The following is a 17,768-nucleotide window of genomic DNA, read 5'->3' on the forward strand; positions in this document are numbered from 1 at the left end:
CTTACAACAGTATTTGTCAATGTGTACACATTACAGCAGGGATGTGGTGGCGCTGTGGGCTAAACCGCAGAAGCCTGTGCTGCAGGGTCAGAAGACCAAGCAGTCGTAAGATCGAATCCACGCGACGGAGTGAGCGCCCGTTGCTTGTCCCAGCTCCCGCCAACCTAGCGGTTCGAAAGCATGCAAATGCAAGTAGATAAATAGGTACCATCTCGGTGGGAAGGTAAACAGCGTTCCGTGTCTAAATCACACTGGCCATGTGACCACGGAAAGATTGTCTTTGGACAAATGCTGGCTCTATGGCTTGAAGAGCGGGATGAGCGCCGCCCCCTAGAGTCGGACACGACTGGACAAAAATTGTCAAGGGGAACCTTTACCTTTACACATTACAGCACTGGTCGGTATACAATCATATATGTGTGTGTCTTTAACAATTATATGTTGTTTAAATTAAATTTAAATTAAATGGTAAAAGGGAAAAATTTAAAGCCGCCTAGAGTGGTCGAAATGACTAGATAGGCGGGGTATAAATACAATCAATCAATCAATCAATCAATCAATAAAATGGTAAAAGGTCAAAAACCCAGAAAAAAATACTTTCACATGCATTACCAGAACTGACCACTAGAGGATGACGGATATCATGTATTCCCATTAGTAAATATTAATAGCATTGGCTCCCAATATTTTTAATATTTTCAAACTGACTAAGTGAAACTGCAGATACTGAATCCATGGATAAGGAGGTCCTTCAGTACATTTTTTACTACTGCCATGCTTTAACTGGTGGAATCTGGTTTGGAGAGTGATTACCAAGACGACACTGCTCAGTTGAAAGGGTTGGGGCAGAAGAAAGACTTAAGGTTTCATTGAGAAGACTCTCTATAGAGACAAAGGAAATTGAGGCAAGACGTGGTCTTTCCAGAAAAGACCCTCTATATGAGGATTGAGCTCCTGAGGAGGAATGGCATACTGAATTCCAGATAACAGTTGTGTCTCAGATTACAGGATAGCTGGGCATAAGTGAAACAGAGTGCTCAGGCTTCTCAAGGACATCTCAAGTTTAGAGAGTAGCAGACTAACTGCAGAGGTGGGAGAGAGTCATCCACACTACAGTCAGATAAATACACAACCCAAAGTCCAGCCTGGTGTAGATTTTTCTGTATATGTCAGCTGTACATGTCAGGCTTGTCTTTTTCAAGTATTGCTATAGTAACATACTCTGTTGCCTGTATTAATATTTTCAGCTACTGGGCAAATTAATTCTGATTTATGTGATATGGGTGGAATACAGGAAACAGTTGATTATTTCTCATGGGAATGTCTAAATTATAGTGAGGAAAGAGTACTCTTCTTTAATCTACTAACGAGTGAAGATTACGGCTGGCAACTTTGGGAGTATATTACAGGACTATAATTTCTGGAATTCTGTCTTAGTTGGCTTTTTCTTTTTTTCCTTTTTAGCAATCTTGTAATTTAAGTAGTATAATTAGTCACCCCTCTCTTTTCCTTTTCTCTGCAGATTTTCTGTCTAATTACAGGCTGTTTATAGGTGGTGGTAATAGAGCTGTTGCCTTTGCTTCACCATTAGACATCAGAAGAAGAGGAGAAAAAACTTTCTTACTTTTCTGTCTTGCTCCCTCCTCCTGGCTCTCAACATTCCTTGCCTCCCTGCTTGACAGATGTACCACCAAGCTGAGTTGGTCTGCATATTGCTTCAATAGCTGCTCCTTCTTTTGACTGTCAATCCAGTATGCCCTTTATTTATGGGTTGATTCTGGTAGGGACCCCATCATTCTTTTCCCCATTCTCCAAATTCTTGGCAATGGCTCCTCTGTGTACTGACTCAGCTTGGACGTGGACTCCCATTTTATCATCTTTGCCTAAACTGCCCCTATCTCTCAGCTTGCTAATTATTAAACCAAGACTAGTAGCTCTAAATAGGGATTTATTTATTTATTTATTTGATTTATACCCCACCTATCTGGTCTACTCGACCACTCTAGGCAGCTTGAAGTTTCTCTCTCTTTATCACCCAACTCTGGGTGTGTTTATTTATTATTTATTTATTTAAAATAGTTTCATTCCACCTTTCTCCTTAAAATAACCCAAGGCGGCTTAACTGAGAGGAAAATATAGGGAAGCGGAAGACATGTAAAACAGAGATGCAAATGCCACACACAGCATAAAGTTTGCAACTTGCATCCAAAAGGTATGCACCCAAGCTAGATCAAAACATTCACTGAAAATCACAGTCAAATTAGGTCAAGCACATGTAGGGGACTTTGGTGGTATACACACTGAATAGGAGTACGACTAAAGAGACATTGGGAATAGTGGTGGAATGAGATTAGGAAGATAATCAATAAATTAAATACCTCCATGGCAAACACCCGACAAGCTGATTTCCTTAAAGCTTGTTTCATTGCTATTTCAAGTCCCTCCAAGTCATGATGCTGAATTACAAATGCCAGAACAGGCCACTGGAAATTTCTCTCTCCTTTGGAAAGAGAGCTGTGGGCGGAGATTAACCGAGAAAGTTCAGGTGATGGATGTCTCAGAAGAGAGGAACCCACTTCTATTTAAAAGCATAAAAATACATAAATATCAGACAATTTGTTCTTGTTGCTGCAGCAATGAAAATAAAACCATTAGTACAGTAGCAGCAAAAATAAGAACTATGCAAATATTCTCTGCTACTACTTCAAAATTCTATATTGCACCTTACTTCCACAGAACATTTAAATACTTAGGCAAAATTGCATTTTAAGATATATAATCTTGAATTTCGAGCCAAATTTTGAAATGTTTCTAGTGCTCTAGTTAGCCAATGCTTGAACTTTAAAAATGTGATACCATTACCATATGTATCAAATATTCATTTCAGATTTACATTTATGACTCTACACTATATCAAGAACCAACATCCCCCCTCCCTCTGCAAAAAAAAAAAACCCTATTTATGTGCAGGACAGAAATGCAACATTTCTATTTCTCAAAGAAAAGGCCTTATTTATTTATTTATTATTAAAAATTATGTGAAGGAACACACAATATTGATCAAAAACAAAGTAAATGTAGAAATTAAAATTCAACATTTGTAGAGAACAGATGCAAAGAAAGAAAGAAAAGAAAAATGTCCCCTCTTGGACTATTTCAGAGCAACTTGAAAGTTCCAACTTTCAAGAACCAAAATGATGCTCTGTACAAATACAGAATTCTAATTTGGGAATACACAGAAAGAAGTAGCATAAGCATTTGGGAGTAAAAATCTCTAACCCAAAACAAATGGAAATAAGTGAAGATCCTTACCTGCATCTCCGCTGTTAACTCTCCTTCTGGGTATGGCCTTTACCCGTGCAGGGAGAATGGAGTGCTGTTTGTCATATTCTGATGCAACAACTGAATATGATCTTTGAAAAACTGTGCGCTTTGCAAGATCCGTATCTGTGATGGGGCTAGTCTCTAAACTGAAAGCAAATCAGCAAATCAAATGAACTAATTAAAATCCTTATAAGATTATAATACACAATAATAATATAATATTAATTATTAGTAATATAAGCATGGTAGCAACTCCGTGTAATCCACTGATCTATTTCCTATAAGTAAGTACAGCCTATCATAGTTTGCTTTGGAATTTCTGAAAACGTGCATTAGCAGTGAGCTCACATTACAATTAAGCATGATTAGCAACTGTGTTGCTATGACAACAAACCATGGTGGTGGGGAAGATAGGATTTTGCATGGAAGCTGAGGAAATGACAGGTTACCCACCTGTAATTTTAGTTCTTCGAGTGGACCTCTGTGATTCACACTCTGGGTAATCCATGCAGGTGTGGAGCCTCGTCGGAATATTCTAGAGCAGTGCTGTCTAACCTTGGCCCTCCAGATGTTCTTAGACTACAGCTCCCAGAAGCTTTCACCACCACCTCTGCTGGCCAGGATTTCTGGGAGTTTAAGTCCAAGAACATCTGGAGGGCCAAGGTTGGAGACCACTGTTCTAGAGCTTCTATGGTAGCAAAAAAACAAAAACAAAAACAAAACCACATTAGTGCAGACCCCTCCCCCTCGGTATATGTACTTTGGCACCAAGACTCTCCTTTCAGTTAGGTCAACCGCCGCACAAAACAAGCAGGGCATGAAACTGAGGTCGAGTTCAGGATGTGTGAATCACAGAGGTCCACTCGAAGAACTACAATTACAGGTGCATAACCTGCTGTTCTTCTTCATGGCCTCTGTGAATCACACTCTGGGTGAATAACAAGCTGTCTTACCCGGAGGAGGGTGTCATGCCAAGGTAGAGGATAACACAACACACCCAAAAGCAGCATCAGATTTCTGCCGAATGTCCAGTCTGTAATGACTGATGAACATGGACGGCTGTGACCATGTGGCAGAGGTGCAGACATCCAGAAGGGGAATGCCATGAAGAAATGCCGTAGATGTCACCACTGCCCTGGTAGAATGCAGGCAAATAGTTTGTGGTGCTGGGAGTTGAGCAAACTGATAAGTTAAGTGAATGGTGGAAGCAACCCATTTGGATATCTTCTGCGAGAAGACCTTTAGCAGGAAGTTGGTAACTGGCAAAAACTTGAGCTGAACGTCTGAAGGGTTGCATGTGGGCTAAGTAGAGCCTTGTGGCACAGTGGTTAAACTGCTGTACTGCAGCCAAAACTGTGCTCATGACCTGGGGTTCAATTCCAGGTAGCGGCTCAAGGTTGACTCAGCATTCTATCCTTCCGAGGTCGGTAAAATGAGTACCCAGCTTGCTGGGGGAGCAATGTGTAATCTGCATAATTAACTTGTAAACCGCCCAGAGAGTGCTTGAAGCACTATGGGGTGGTATATAAGCAGCACACTTTGCTTTTGCTTTAAGTAGAAAGCGAGAGCCCTTCTCACATCCGAAGTATGAAGGATCTTTTCATGAGGAGTAGATGGAGATGGGAAAAAGGACAGAAGTACCAATGGTTGGGACAGATGAAACTGGGAAACAAGATTGGGCAAAAAAGAAATATCTACAAACAGTTTGACCTTATCTGGATAAAATTGGATAAGGGCAGTCAGATCTCAAGGCTGCCAGTTCACTAGCATGACATGCGGATGTAATAGCAACAAGGAACACTGTCTTAAAGGTGAGCAATCTGAGATCAGTTGATACAAGGTGCTCAAATGGGGTCCTTGTAAGTCGTTGAAGGACTACTGTCAGGGACTATTGAGGTGGTGGTGGATGGACGTCAGGATACATGTGTGACAGTCCTTTAAGAAAGCATTTCAGAGTAGGGTGTCTGAAAAACGTAGCTGCTGGAGAGGTTGGTGACTGATAAGTGAAGATTGCAGAAAGATAAACTTTGAGGGATGAAAGGGAAAGGCCTTTAGTTTTCAGATGAAGGAGAAAACGAGGAACAGTGGACAGAGAGGGATTGATTGAAGGTAGTGGACACACTGCGGTAAAGATTGGGATTTCTTCTATTTGTACATTTAAGCCTAGTTGAGGGTTTCTTTGCCTGATGAAGGACATTCATCAGGGGAGGCAGAATACTCCATGGTGCAAGATGAAGGGCAGGTAGACCTGGGTGGAGAATTTGATTTTTGTTTTGTGTAAGCAGGTGAGGCAGGTGACAGGTGTAGGATGACAGTTGGCGGAGAACCGGGAACCAAGGTTGTCGCGGACACCATGGAGGTATCAGGATAGCATTGGGTTTGTCCTGCTGAAGATGGACTACGACTTTGAGGAGGAGTGGGAACGGTGGAAACAGGTAAGTGAGTGACTTGGGCCAATGGCCTATGAATGCGTCTCTGCAGGAATGCTTGCTGACTCCTCTGTGGGAACAGTAGCATTTGCACTTCCAGTTTGTTCGGGAGGCAAAGAGGTTGATGGTGGGGTGCCCCAACGTGTGCACAGGAGGAGGAAGACAGATTGCAGCTGAGAAAATCTGCCAGATTGTTGTCTTGACCAGCTATATGCATTGCCATATAGCTGGGACAGGCACCATTCCCACAGGTCGACAGTGAGATAAAGGATGCTTGAGGAATGAGTGCCCCCTTGTTTGAGATTGTAATACTTTGTGGTAGTGTTGTCTGTGGCGATTTGAACCATTTTGCTGGCAAGACGGTTTCTGAAAGCTTTGCAAGCTTTTATAACTGCTAGAAGTTCCAGCTTGTTGATATGGAGTAGTTTCTCTTTGTGACCACTGAGCATGGATCTGTAGGGATTTGCAATAAGCACCCCAGCCAGTGAGGCTGGCATCTGTGGTACCTTGTATATATGGACGTGGTTGTTGGAAGGACTGTCCCATTGTAAGGTTTTGAGTAGAGTGCCACCACGTAAGCTGGGCGGTGAGTTCTGGAGTGACTCGTAACAGGGTATATGGTGGATCTGTTATCGGGTTGAGCAAGGCAAGGAACCATGGCGCACATGTTGAACTACTATCGAATGGGAGGTCTTCAGTACACACATGCACATCCTCAGTGAGGCCAGCAGTTCTGAGCCAAGAATAGCGGCGAAGCGCTACAGAGGTCACCATTGATTTCGCTGTGGCATCGACAGTACGTCTGGTGGGCAGCATCTGTTGTTTGGCCCTTCTTGTTGAAAGGTTTGTGCCAGCACTTTTTTATCTTCAGAGAGTACATCAATAAAGGTGGACATGTTGTCCCAGAGGAAACGCTGACAGGCACCCATGGCATTCTGGTAGCTGAAAACCCTCTTGGTAAAAGCAGCAGAAGAATATAGCGATCTACCCATGGAGTCAATACGCCTGCTGTCTTTATTAGGCAGTATGAGAACTTATCGGTGTTGAGAGCGGGTTTGTGTAGTCTCGACAAAGATTGAATTCGGCACTGTTGGTGTTGAGACAGCTGCTGAAGTGGTAAGGGTGCCAATGGACCACATTGGATGACCGTGGAATAGACAGATGCCGGTGACGCCGAACGGGATGAGCGGTCCCTGTCATCCTGATGGGCGGGAAAGTAATAGCTTGTCAGTGCCATGAATGTGCCCTGAGCTGAAGAGTACTGAGCGGCTTTTCTGGGTTTCTTAGGCGCCAGCTGGTAACAGGGTGATCACAATAAGATCATTTCAACACCAAAGGCTCTTGTAGTGAGACCCTTGCTGTGGCACTGCTACTGAACCAGGCAAAACAACTGGCTGATATTACTTGGCGGGCCTTTCGGTTCGGCACTGAATGGGGCAAATGGCAACCTGATGATGGTGCTGAGCATGATCTGACTCCGTGTGCGAAGGCAAGCAGATGCTTTTATGTGATTGGTGCCCCTGATGGTGTGTTGGAGGCCAAGGTGGTAGGCCTACTGGGACAGAGTAAGGCACAGTGTAAGGTTGCATTCCAGCTCCATGGATATTGGGCGAAGCAACCAGGGAGGACTCACTGGGAGAACCGGACTGTTGAGGGCTAGCATGAGAGGATGTAAGTTGGTCAACTCGTTGCTCCCATTCTGGCAACTGCGATGGTGATGGTTGGTGGGGTGGAAGTCCCTCTTCATCCGAGAGCAAACCTACGGATATGAGATCTCCAGACTCCAGTGCCTGTGGAGTCAGGGAAATAGCTTTGGAGGATTTAGCCTTGGAAGATTTAGGTTTCTTCACTGGTGAGGGCTCAGGAGCCGAAGTTGCGCTGATGGATGATTTTCACTTGGTGGTTGTTTTCGATGTTGAAGATTTCTATGTGGAATGTTTGAGTTTGTGCACCGTTGTGGCCGATGTTGAGGGTGCAGTATGATCAGAGCGGGATGGAGTGGCTGAAGGATGCTGTTTTGTCAGTTCGGAAATGGCTTTGTCCATGGCTTTAGCTTGCGAGATGGATTTGGAAGACGGTTGAGCCACAGATTTAGCATGTTAGAGAGACTGCTCCCAAAGCCGAAGCTTGAGTCTGGAAAGACGACTGCAGAGAACTCAGTGTTTAAAGTTGTTGCAGTGAGGGCACGAGGAAGTTTGATGAGCCTCACCAAGACAAAAGAGACATTTAGTGTGGCCGTCTGACACTGGGATTTTGTTCTTGCAGACTACGTAGTGTTTAAATGGGCCTGAAGAAGCCATGAAATGAAAGAACTATGGGGAAGGGGGGGGGCTTCAGCCTTAAGGCTGGAGCAATCTTTTTCTTTTCTTTCCTTTTTTAGATTAATAAGTAAAATAATAATAAAGGAAGATTTAAAATAATCAAGAATTGTCTTTATTTTGCTTTTAGCTAAAGACTCACAGAAGCAACAAATGAGGCTCTCAATGCAGTGGTTGAAAGAAACTGAAGGGAGAGTCTTGGTGCCAAAGTACATATACTGAGGGGGAGGGGTCTGCACTACTGTGTTTTTTTTGCTACCGCACCAGCTCTAGAATATTCCAACGAGGCTCCGCACATGCGTGGATTACCCACAGTGTGATTCACAGAGGCCACAAGAACTACTTAATACTATGGCATGTTGCTAATCAACTGAGGGATAGAGTTACATCTAAATTGGTCTACAGAACCTTTTAAATCAGCTTGCAAATTGATAGCAGGATTTCATTTTTCATGAAAGAATACATTACTGATAAAACTACAGATCATGTAAATCTTTGTAAAAGGTTCTTAAATTAAATTGCATTTCTACGTTTTTATGAAATGATATTGGACTGAAGTGGATATCTTGAAGGTTAATCTAAGAAAATCAGAAATTCTCCTTGGGAGTTAAAGGAAAGATGGTAACGAGAGATTATTTTTCTCCCAAGACTGATCTTGACTTCAGTAAGTGTAATATGGTGTTTTTGGCAACTTAAAAAAAAGATATAAAAAGCTCATAGTCCCCAAAGCTTCATAAACATGTATTCTGAAATGTTGAAACCACCCTGAAAGGTTTTATATATACTACATATAGGAGTTCTTTTCCTTTATGTTCTGTATGTTTTTTTTAAATAATCTTGCTGGTCTGTGACCATAATAAAAAATGATGATGATGAAAAAAACAACATCTTAATTATCAGCCTACCAACAAATACTAATATATATATTAGAGTACCTTGGTGGCATGGATTTCATGTTACTTTCTGGCTCCTCAAAGACATTGGGGCTGGCATCAGGAGTAACCGATATGTAAGGTGCAGGTACTGAAGTGGAGCGCAAATATCTCATCTCATCCTGAAAAAGGTTATCATCTTGATAGCCAACAAAATTTTCATGATGATGCCTGAAGAAAAGGATAGATACTACATGATATTAAAATGAAATCTTTTTCTCTTCTCACTAATGAATTCATTGGCAATTTTCCAGATTATGAAGCTTTTTATTCTATATCTCTGTACCCACCACCATGATCTGAATTCTTTTCTTACAAAAAATTTAACTGAAAAAAAAATTCCCATACACCCTTTAATTGCAACATTTTTAGAAAATTGGTGAAATGGTGTACCCCAGGAGTCCAAATAAAATATGACTTTTTCATAACCCAGAGTATACCAGGTGTATTTTCAGCCAAAATGTATCCAAGCCTCCTGTAACAAGTGTTAAAGAGGCCTAGCTATTAGTTCAGAGGCAATCTATTTTATAGTATACCATGAAAATTTCTTAAAGCACTGGCATTTAGGAAATATTAAAGATTCAGAAGAGAATTATAACCCTTTGGAAGTTGAGGGTACAACTAGAGAGTGAAATTATCCTGGGATGGACTCAGCTAAACAGGGTTGCTTGAAAGTGCTCGGAAATTTAGAGTGATCCTTGCATCATTTGGGACAGGAAACCACAACACACCTCAAAGTGACCCTGTTTAATCAGTTACCCTCTCTCAGCCTGTTTGCCTCCCTAGGAGAGGCAAGGGAAAACTGGATTTTTAAAACCATTTATTTATAAGTGATATATCATTTCATCACCTTGCCACTGAAGTGATACAACATTGGACAGTAAAGAAAGAGGAAAGAGGGGAAAAAGATTTCCCCTCCACAGGGAATGGGGCAATGCCAGATTTTTTTTTCCATTGATAAATGACATAGCATTTCATTGGCTTGCCACCTAAGTGATAAACCACTGAATTGTAAAGAAAAAGAAAAAAGAAAAACCCTTCATGTCCTCTCTGTGACCCCAACAGCAAGGAGCAGGGGGAAACTGGATTTTTTCCCATTTTTTGTAAGTGACATATCACTTTGTTGACTTGCTACCCAACAGCATAGCACTGAATTACTGGGGGAAACACTTTACCTGTGCCACTTTAATTCAATACTGGGTGATCACACATCCTTGGAAGCCGAATTAAAATGGAGCAATCCTAAACATGCTAAAAAAAAGGAGCCCCTCCCAGTGTTCCAATAAGGTAACCGCGGGAAAGAGTTGGGCTGGTTCTCAATCACTAGTACATTGTGTAGTTGCTGGAAAACAGATCAAATCTGACTGCACCAAAACCAATTCAAAATGCGAGATAGAGTGCCATCTGATTGTACCCTAACTGCACAGCAAATACTGCATAAACACAGGATATTATTAGGTTTAAAATAGTTGGAAACTAACCTGCTTTTGTCATGCTCAGTAGAATTCAATCTATTCAAGTCTCTCTCTCTCTCTCACTCACACACACACACACACACACACACACACACACACAGAGAGAGAGAGAGAGAGAGAAGCAATTATAATAGTGATGACTATTCTCAAATGGGAATATGGCAACAGGTAAAAATAGTAATTGTTTTGAATTTTGACCTTTAAAGCATTTATTTCCTCATGATCAAGTCAATGAATTCTACAGAGGGATAATATATCTATATATACGTTACCTTGCTAATGTCTGAAGATAGAGGCAAGTCATTTTAACAGGAAAATCCTCTGAGATGCCTTCTTTGACACTGGGAAGCTGTGACTGGAATGGTTTGGAAGGGTGGTAGCACAAAATACTAGGCTCAGCAGCACTACTCAAGGCCAGCAAGAACAGTGCATTTGCTTTGATTACTTGATGAGCTTCCATGGTAGGCAAGGCACGAGGGGTTTTCACTTGCATTGGCTTCCTCCTAGATTGTTTGACCTATAATATAAGGAAAACATGAATACACCATTCTTAGATAGCTTCACTAAAATAAATTGTGCATCCTTACCAGATATATTACAGAACAGATTAGAAATACCTTTTCTCTTGCTGCAGCCTGTTTTTCACGGAGATATTTTTCTCTGCACCGATCACAGACAAGGTACCATGTGCTCCCTCCTATGCCTCCATCACCACAGTTACCAGCCCATCCTCCACAAAAGTGGCCAATGCTGTTATAACCTTGTCCACCTGCGTAGCGGCCACAACCTTAAGGTAATAAAAAATATACTTAATGCTACTTTACAGTAAAATCTACAAAATTCATGATTTAGCTTGCTAGGCCAGATATTCACTGAGTCACATTTTAAAAGACTCTCCTAGGCTGCTACTGAGAATATAGGCTGTCCAAACATGAAAAAAGTGGGTCCACACACTTAACTAGCATGTGCCCTGTCGGCAGATGAACCTTATTCAAGGCTTTGCCAAAAATTGCAAATTCCTGACTCAGGTTAGGAATTTCAACAATCCACAATATTTTTTATTACTGTCTTGCCTTGTGAGTGCTCCAGCTTCAACTGTAATCTAAGCTACAGAAAAATTCTTCTTTCAGGTGCGTTCATTGTGTCAGGGATCACAAAAATGCAGTTTCCAGGCTGCTGTTTGTAAAAGGACTGCAAAAGAACCTTTGGAGAGCTACATTTCCAGATCTGCTGAGATCTGGGACATTGCCAACCAATATTTCAGGGAATGGCAGGGAAGCAAGCAGGCCTCCTTTGCAGCTGCCACCACCATCAGCTCAAATAAATGGGTTGCTGGTGGCTTACTGGTGGAGGAAGAGAAGCACTATTGTACATCCTGTAACATCACTGACTGGAGTACTACTGGCCTCAGTTTTAATCAAAACAGTTACATGAATTTTAGTTTATTCTAAGCAGAAATTGCACCTCAGTGACACCAGTTGTATATACCACTGCCTACCAATCATGGTAGCTACATATTACTTCCAGTATCAGAGACAAATGTCCCTCAACATCAGTTTCTGGGGGAAATGAAGTACTGCATGAATGTCCACATTATGCACTTCCTATAGGCATCTTGTTGGCCATGGTGGAAAAAGAACAATGGACTAGAGAGCCTTTGTTCTGATAAAGCATACTTTTCCTATTTTTAAAAATACAATCTGAATAAAAGTGTCAATTCAAATTTTGTCCCAATATGGGAAGATGAGTTTTAAGTTAGCTTGAACAAGCCAATTTCTGTTACCTCAGCAACAGTATACAAATAATGTAACAGTGGATGGCCTTGTTCCAAGTAAACTGGCTGAAACACGGCCCATAATCTAAATGGAAAACCTTTGGGAGTCCTAAGTAGAATCATGACTTATGATTTATATGTAAACATGTTTTAGAAATAGCAGCACTATATAAGCACACTATAAAGCCTGCAATCAAAAACCAAACACCAGTACATTCTATTAATGTGTTCATGTGGTTTACTTATAAAACTGGCAGTCTAAAATTAACATCAAAATAGGGACCATTCTGAAAGGAATCTTATTTCTTTGCAGTAGGTTGCCTGAACTACTGCCTTCCCAGTCTAGGTCCAATTTCAGAAGCAGACTGGTTGAAGGCAAAAGTGACTGGGGAAATGGAAAGTGGGAAGACTACGGAGGGCAGGAATCAGGCCCTCAAACCCCTACAAGTCAACAAAATGTGACTTCTGCCTCCATGCTAAATTTGGTTCCTTAAGACATGCTTCTGGGTCAACTTTTTTTTTTGGGGGGGGGAGCATTTGTAGCAACAGCTGTTTGCATACTGCAAATGTGTTTTCCTGTAACACCATCTTACCTGGGTGAGCTTGTCTCATGTGATAGGTCACTGGATATGGGTGAGACTCTCCACAAAGTTCACAGATGGTATCCTTCTCAGGTCCCCCGACAGCAAGCTGAGCCATTTCACCAAAAAGGTTTCCCCTTGGCCGTGCCTCTGCCTTTTCCTTTTTCTTCTTTTCTTTTTTGGACTTCTTGTTATCTTTATCATTTTCTTTTTTCTTCAATACTGCACAGGATCCAGGACTTGGAAAAATCATGTTCTGAGAAGCTGCCTTGATAGTTGCCAAAGAAATGTCCTCCCAAAAGGCTACTAGATGTTGCAGTGTTAAGGGTAGAGGAGACTTGGACTTCATTGTATGATGACTAGAGGTTTCAAAAGAAGTAGCTTCATTTTTTCCATCCTCGCATCGTTCATGAAGAGGAGGCTCTTTAAGCATAGACAGAACCTTATTCTTATTGATGCTGCCCATTTTCGATATGTCAGGCCCATGCGGAGCTATGTTAAACATATTTAGAGCAGAAGATATTTCCAGGGAATGCCTGTTCTTCAGCTTTGTTTCTTTTTCCTCTACAGGCTGTTGGCCAAGATTGCTTCTTATTGGTGCATGCTCTTTAGAAAGTTCAGGATTAAACTTCAAAAAAGACGAGCATGCCATGGCATCATGGACTATTCCTTCATGCCACAGAAAAGCAGCAAAAACAGCCCTGGCACATTCTGCCACAGAAGGAGACATAGCGTGTTTGGCAGGCTCTACAGGCCTAGCTCCATCACCTTTGAAGACACAGACCGACTTCTCCTTTTTGGGTCTTGTATGCCTATTTGCACATTTGCGGCTCACTTTGGGAGAGGCTCTCATATCTTGTTCTTCTTTCAATGGGGCTTTTCCTATACTGAAATGAACTTTATTAGAGGCCTCATCCACACTTTTAAACTCAGAGTTATCTTCACATGTACTATCTATAATACTGTTTGTCTTTAAAGTGCTTGAAGTACAGACTTCAACAACTTCCCTGTGAAGATTTTCTTGTACAACATGTGGAGAAGGGGCTCTGTTTTCTGTTTCATTCTCAGGTCTTCCATCTTTCACCATAATTTTTGGTTTGGGTGAAGTTGATCTTCCTCTTAGTGGTTCTGTTAGGGGCACCTTCTTTTTGCGAAGAGTATCTGGATCCAGAGTATATGAATCTGACTTAGATCGCTCCCTTGGAGGATCAAGTTTAGTCTTCACAGGTGCCGTGGGCTTCTGAGACAGAGGCTTATCATGAGGAGATGAAGACCGTCGAGAACCCACTCCAGATGTACATGATTTACCTGTTGAGAGTCCTTTTGGAGAAGATGAGCGAGTTCCTGGACCTGGAGATTCTGCCCTCAGACTAGATGTTGTCCTCCCATCAGATTTTATGGTTTGCAAAGTATTATGGTTTGGAGACAATGATCTACTGTGGGAATCTGACCTCAGCTTTCCAGTATCAGATTTCAGCATTAGAGATTCACTTGCAGATAAATTCTCTGTATTCCTTGGTTTCTTCTGGTCTGTAACAGTGTGGCTCAAGCGCCCATCAGGTTTAGGTGACCTGCTATCCACTCTGTATTTTGATGGTGTGTCTGATTTCCCTGCTGGAGAAAGTGGTCTAGCAGCTGCAGTAAAATTCACTCTGTCACCTGTATGACACATATTATAATGATATTAAAAGGAATGGCTTTTTTTTCTTTATCATGAAGAATCACACTGTTGAATGGCCATATACATTAATTCAGGTTTCTCAGTATCAGAAAACGATTACCAGCTAAAATAAAAGTAGGCAATTCCATTACACAGATGGCTATAAAGAGAGAAAATTGTGAGCTTATTGCTTTATGGTTTGGATTCAAAGAACTGCAACTGTACCTCTGTCAATACAAAAATATTCCCCCACCCCACCAAAAGCCACTTGAGTTATCTTCTGGAATAGTATGAAGTAGAAAGGGGTCTTGCATTTGCACTGGAAAATCAGCAGAACTGGAAAAGGAAGGAGTGGAACTATATTTCAACTTACATTGGTATCTTTAGATTCAAGGATCCAAAGGTGCTCATCCCCCTGCTTTGGATTGTCAGCCCTTTCAAGTGTTGACAGTCCAAAGTGTTTACTACAGAGAGATGGGACTAGAATTAATCCTGTGCAACACAGGATCATCTCTTGACTAATCCTTATCAAACAAGGTGTACTGCAACTGCAGTTGAAATGTGGGGATTCTTCCTCATCCAGCATCACTGTGCATACACGGGGTATAACAGAGAAGACATTTATATATGAAAAAAAAACCAGAGTTCAGTTACAGGGTTCAGTTCACAGAATAGGATGCTCTCTTCTTCCTACTACTCCCCAAACCCAGAACAGTGTGGAAGCTGGAGCAGGGAGCACTACAAGAAAGTGGTAAACAGTGAAAGCTACCCACTTCTTCCTTTATGGAACCTCCACAAGACCCAAGTCCCTTCTAAATTGGAAATGGACACCTTTGTATCCAACCAGTTGTCCATCCTTTCAGGATTAAAGATTGCTTTCAGTATGTAGATAAAATTTGTACCTGTGCACAGATAATTTGAACAGGCACATTTTTTGCTAGCAAGAATTTCATAATTAAATACAAGGTACGGTTTGTTTCAAGGCCATAAAATAAAGAGCCTGTTTTCTGCATTCTGATAATCAAAAACACTGTACCATAACAAGTATTGCTCGACTAGATTTACCAGAATTTTATTTCTGTTATCAGTATTTCTGAGCCTTGATTATTTAACAACCTACAATTGTGATCAATAAACATTTGTTCTTCCATGCTAAAAGGACACAAACCTTATCATGCACAATTCAAATTAAAACCAAAGGAACTGTTTTGGAGGCATGCTGGGTTAAGTGAAACACGTTCACTCCCTTTAATTTTACATATGGCTATATAATGCCTAATAACGACACTTTCTTCCAAAACACTAAAGGCATGTGGGTTTTCTCAGTAAAAAATAGTAACTATATCACTTTTGCTGGCCTATAAAGCCAGACTCTGAATCACTAGGATAGATCCAGGTGCTCCATTCACATATTTCCATTCATTTTCAGGCACCTCCCTCCTCTACATCATGCTCACCTCTTTCAACAAGATATCCTAACCTGTTAGTTCAAATCGGGATCCAACCCAGTTTATTTACTATTTTTATTGTAAACTGAAATACATAGAATTGTACACTATTTGCATTTGATTAATAAAGAGTAACAATATAAATAATTTCTTCATGTTGTTTGTCACTGCTCCACTATAAGGAATCATTTTGTAAACTTTTAACACTGAATCAATATACTCTATTCACTGATGTCCATGACAAACTCAGTAAGTGATTTACAGCAAGTGATTTAATCACAGTAATTACTGTATGTAAAACAAATAGAATACTAAGGAAAACTCATTTTATGAAAATGGAATGAAATGGACTGAATAGGAAAGCATCTTTTATTTATGAATTTCAAACATTGTTTGAATAACCTGTCTACAATGACATGCGTACCCACCCTTCAGTTTGTGTGAGAGAGATGAAATAGCAGAGGCAGGCACAGCTACATCATTACTTTTGTAAAAGCGCTCACGAGATGCAAGGCTGCGGGATGGAGTTTCTATAGTGGAAAACAGTGGCACAGAAGCAGCAAAGATTCAATGGAAAAAATAGCAAAGATAAAAAACAAGCAAAGCAAGCAATTTAGATGAGACACATCTATTCTGTGACAAAGTTAAACATTTGACAAGAATAATCATTGCTCCAGATTTTACTTATTTCCAAAATAATGAAGCAATACTATTTTTCAAGACAGTGTATCTTACGGAACAGCAAATGGGTTGATTAAAACAAATAATGAAACAATTGCTAATGAACAGTATTACTATGTTGTGTTCATTCATTGCTTTACTATTATTATTTCTAACACCTAGCCCTGATGAAATAAGTCTGATAGTCTTTCAGTACTGTCAATACTATTCTAAACCATATTATTCTATAATACATTAGCCATAATCCTGTTGCTTAGCACAGTAAAGTACTACTAGAGTAGGCCCACTGAATTAGTGAATAAACTCCTCTGTAAGTTCCACTGATTTTAATGGGAATACTCTAGTTGTGTCTTACTATAGTAAGCAACAGGATTTACTTCAGCCCAGGAAACTCAAAGTCCTTCAGTCATCCTAGGTAAGGCCTTCCTTATCTAGGATGACTGAAGGACTTTGACTTTCCTGGGCATGGAACAAATGTTCTGCTATTTTTAAACTAGGGTGAATTTCCTATATAAGCTCTTTATCCATCCTTTCATTAATTCAATCATTTATAAATTTAAAACATCAATTTTTAATTGCATAAGCCACTTTGTACAAGTGGACTTACAACTGTTACTAGCTTACGCAACTGGTGAGCTTGCAGCAATGTGTGGCCTGCAGTTTCACTAAATAATTTAATGATGCTCTCTAGGTCAAAGCCATTGCAAATAAAAAGTACATTTCAGAGTTCTAATAATCTATATAGTTCCCAAAAAGGCACAGGATACATTTGCAGGGGTGTACTATGAGAAAGGAATTAAGCCAAGAAGAACAGCAGAGGCAAAACCAACTCTCCCACGCACAATCCCCTGGGAGTCAGTCCAAGTGAACAAAGTGGTTTATTTCCAAGTAATGTACACAGGACTGCACTGTAATATGGATCTAACTTCCAAAAAATTCAGTACCTCGGCTTTTTCATTACACCACAGAAGATTGCTATATGAACTCTAGTTTCATCTATTCATGGCTAACTGCAAGTGATGTTAAATGCTTCATTGATATCAATGTGCAATTTCCTCCCAAATAAATTATAATATGCTTCAGAGGAGGAATTTTGCTGAGGATCACAATTCTGTGTCTCTTTCTCGGTACAATCTTGGTCCTTTG

General features: G+C 40.7%; 1 protein-coding gene across 31 annotated transcripts in view; it reads right to left on the reverse strand.

The window, feature by feature from the left end:
- MYCBP2 (MYC binding protein 2) overlaps positions 1 to 17,768 on the reverse strand; it is a 251,648-nt gene that overhangs the window by 49,018 nt on the left and 184,862 nt on the right. For 17 of the 31 annotated variants that reach the window (XM_078390789.1, XM_078390788.1, XM_078390784.1 and 14 more), the window contains 7 exons: positions 16,370 to 16,471; positions 12,846 to 14,492; positions 11,096 to 11,265; positions 10,751 to 10,995; positions 9,007 to 9,174; positions 3,313 to 3,470; positions 2,379 to 2,578 (listed from right to left, as the gene is read on the reverse strand). In XM_078390789.1, coding sequence (XP_078246915.1) covers positions 2,379 to 2,578; positions 3,313 to 3,470; positions 9,007 to 9,174; positions 10,751 to 10,995; positions 11,096 to 11,265; positions 12,846 to 14,492; positions 16,370 to 16,471 — 2,690 coding nt within the window. The remainder of the gene's footprint in view (positions 1 to 2,378; positions 2,579 to 3,312; positions 3,471 to 9,006; positions 9,175 to 10,750; positions 10,996 to 11,095; positions 11,266 to 12,845; positions 14,493 to 16,369; positions 16,472 to 17,768) is intronic. The other 14 variants (XM_078390804.1, XM_078390803.1, XM_078390801.1 and 11 more) reach the window with 1 other exon arrangement.

Source organism: Pogona vitticeps, chromosome 3 (assembly GCF_051106095.1).
Source record: "Pogona vitticeps strain Pit_001003342236 chromosome 3, PviZW2.1, whole genome shotgun sequence".
In the NCBI taxonomy this organism is placed as follows: Eukaryota; Metazoa; Chordata; class Lepidosauria; order Squamata; family Agamidae; genus Pogona; species Pogona vitticeps.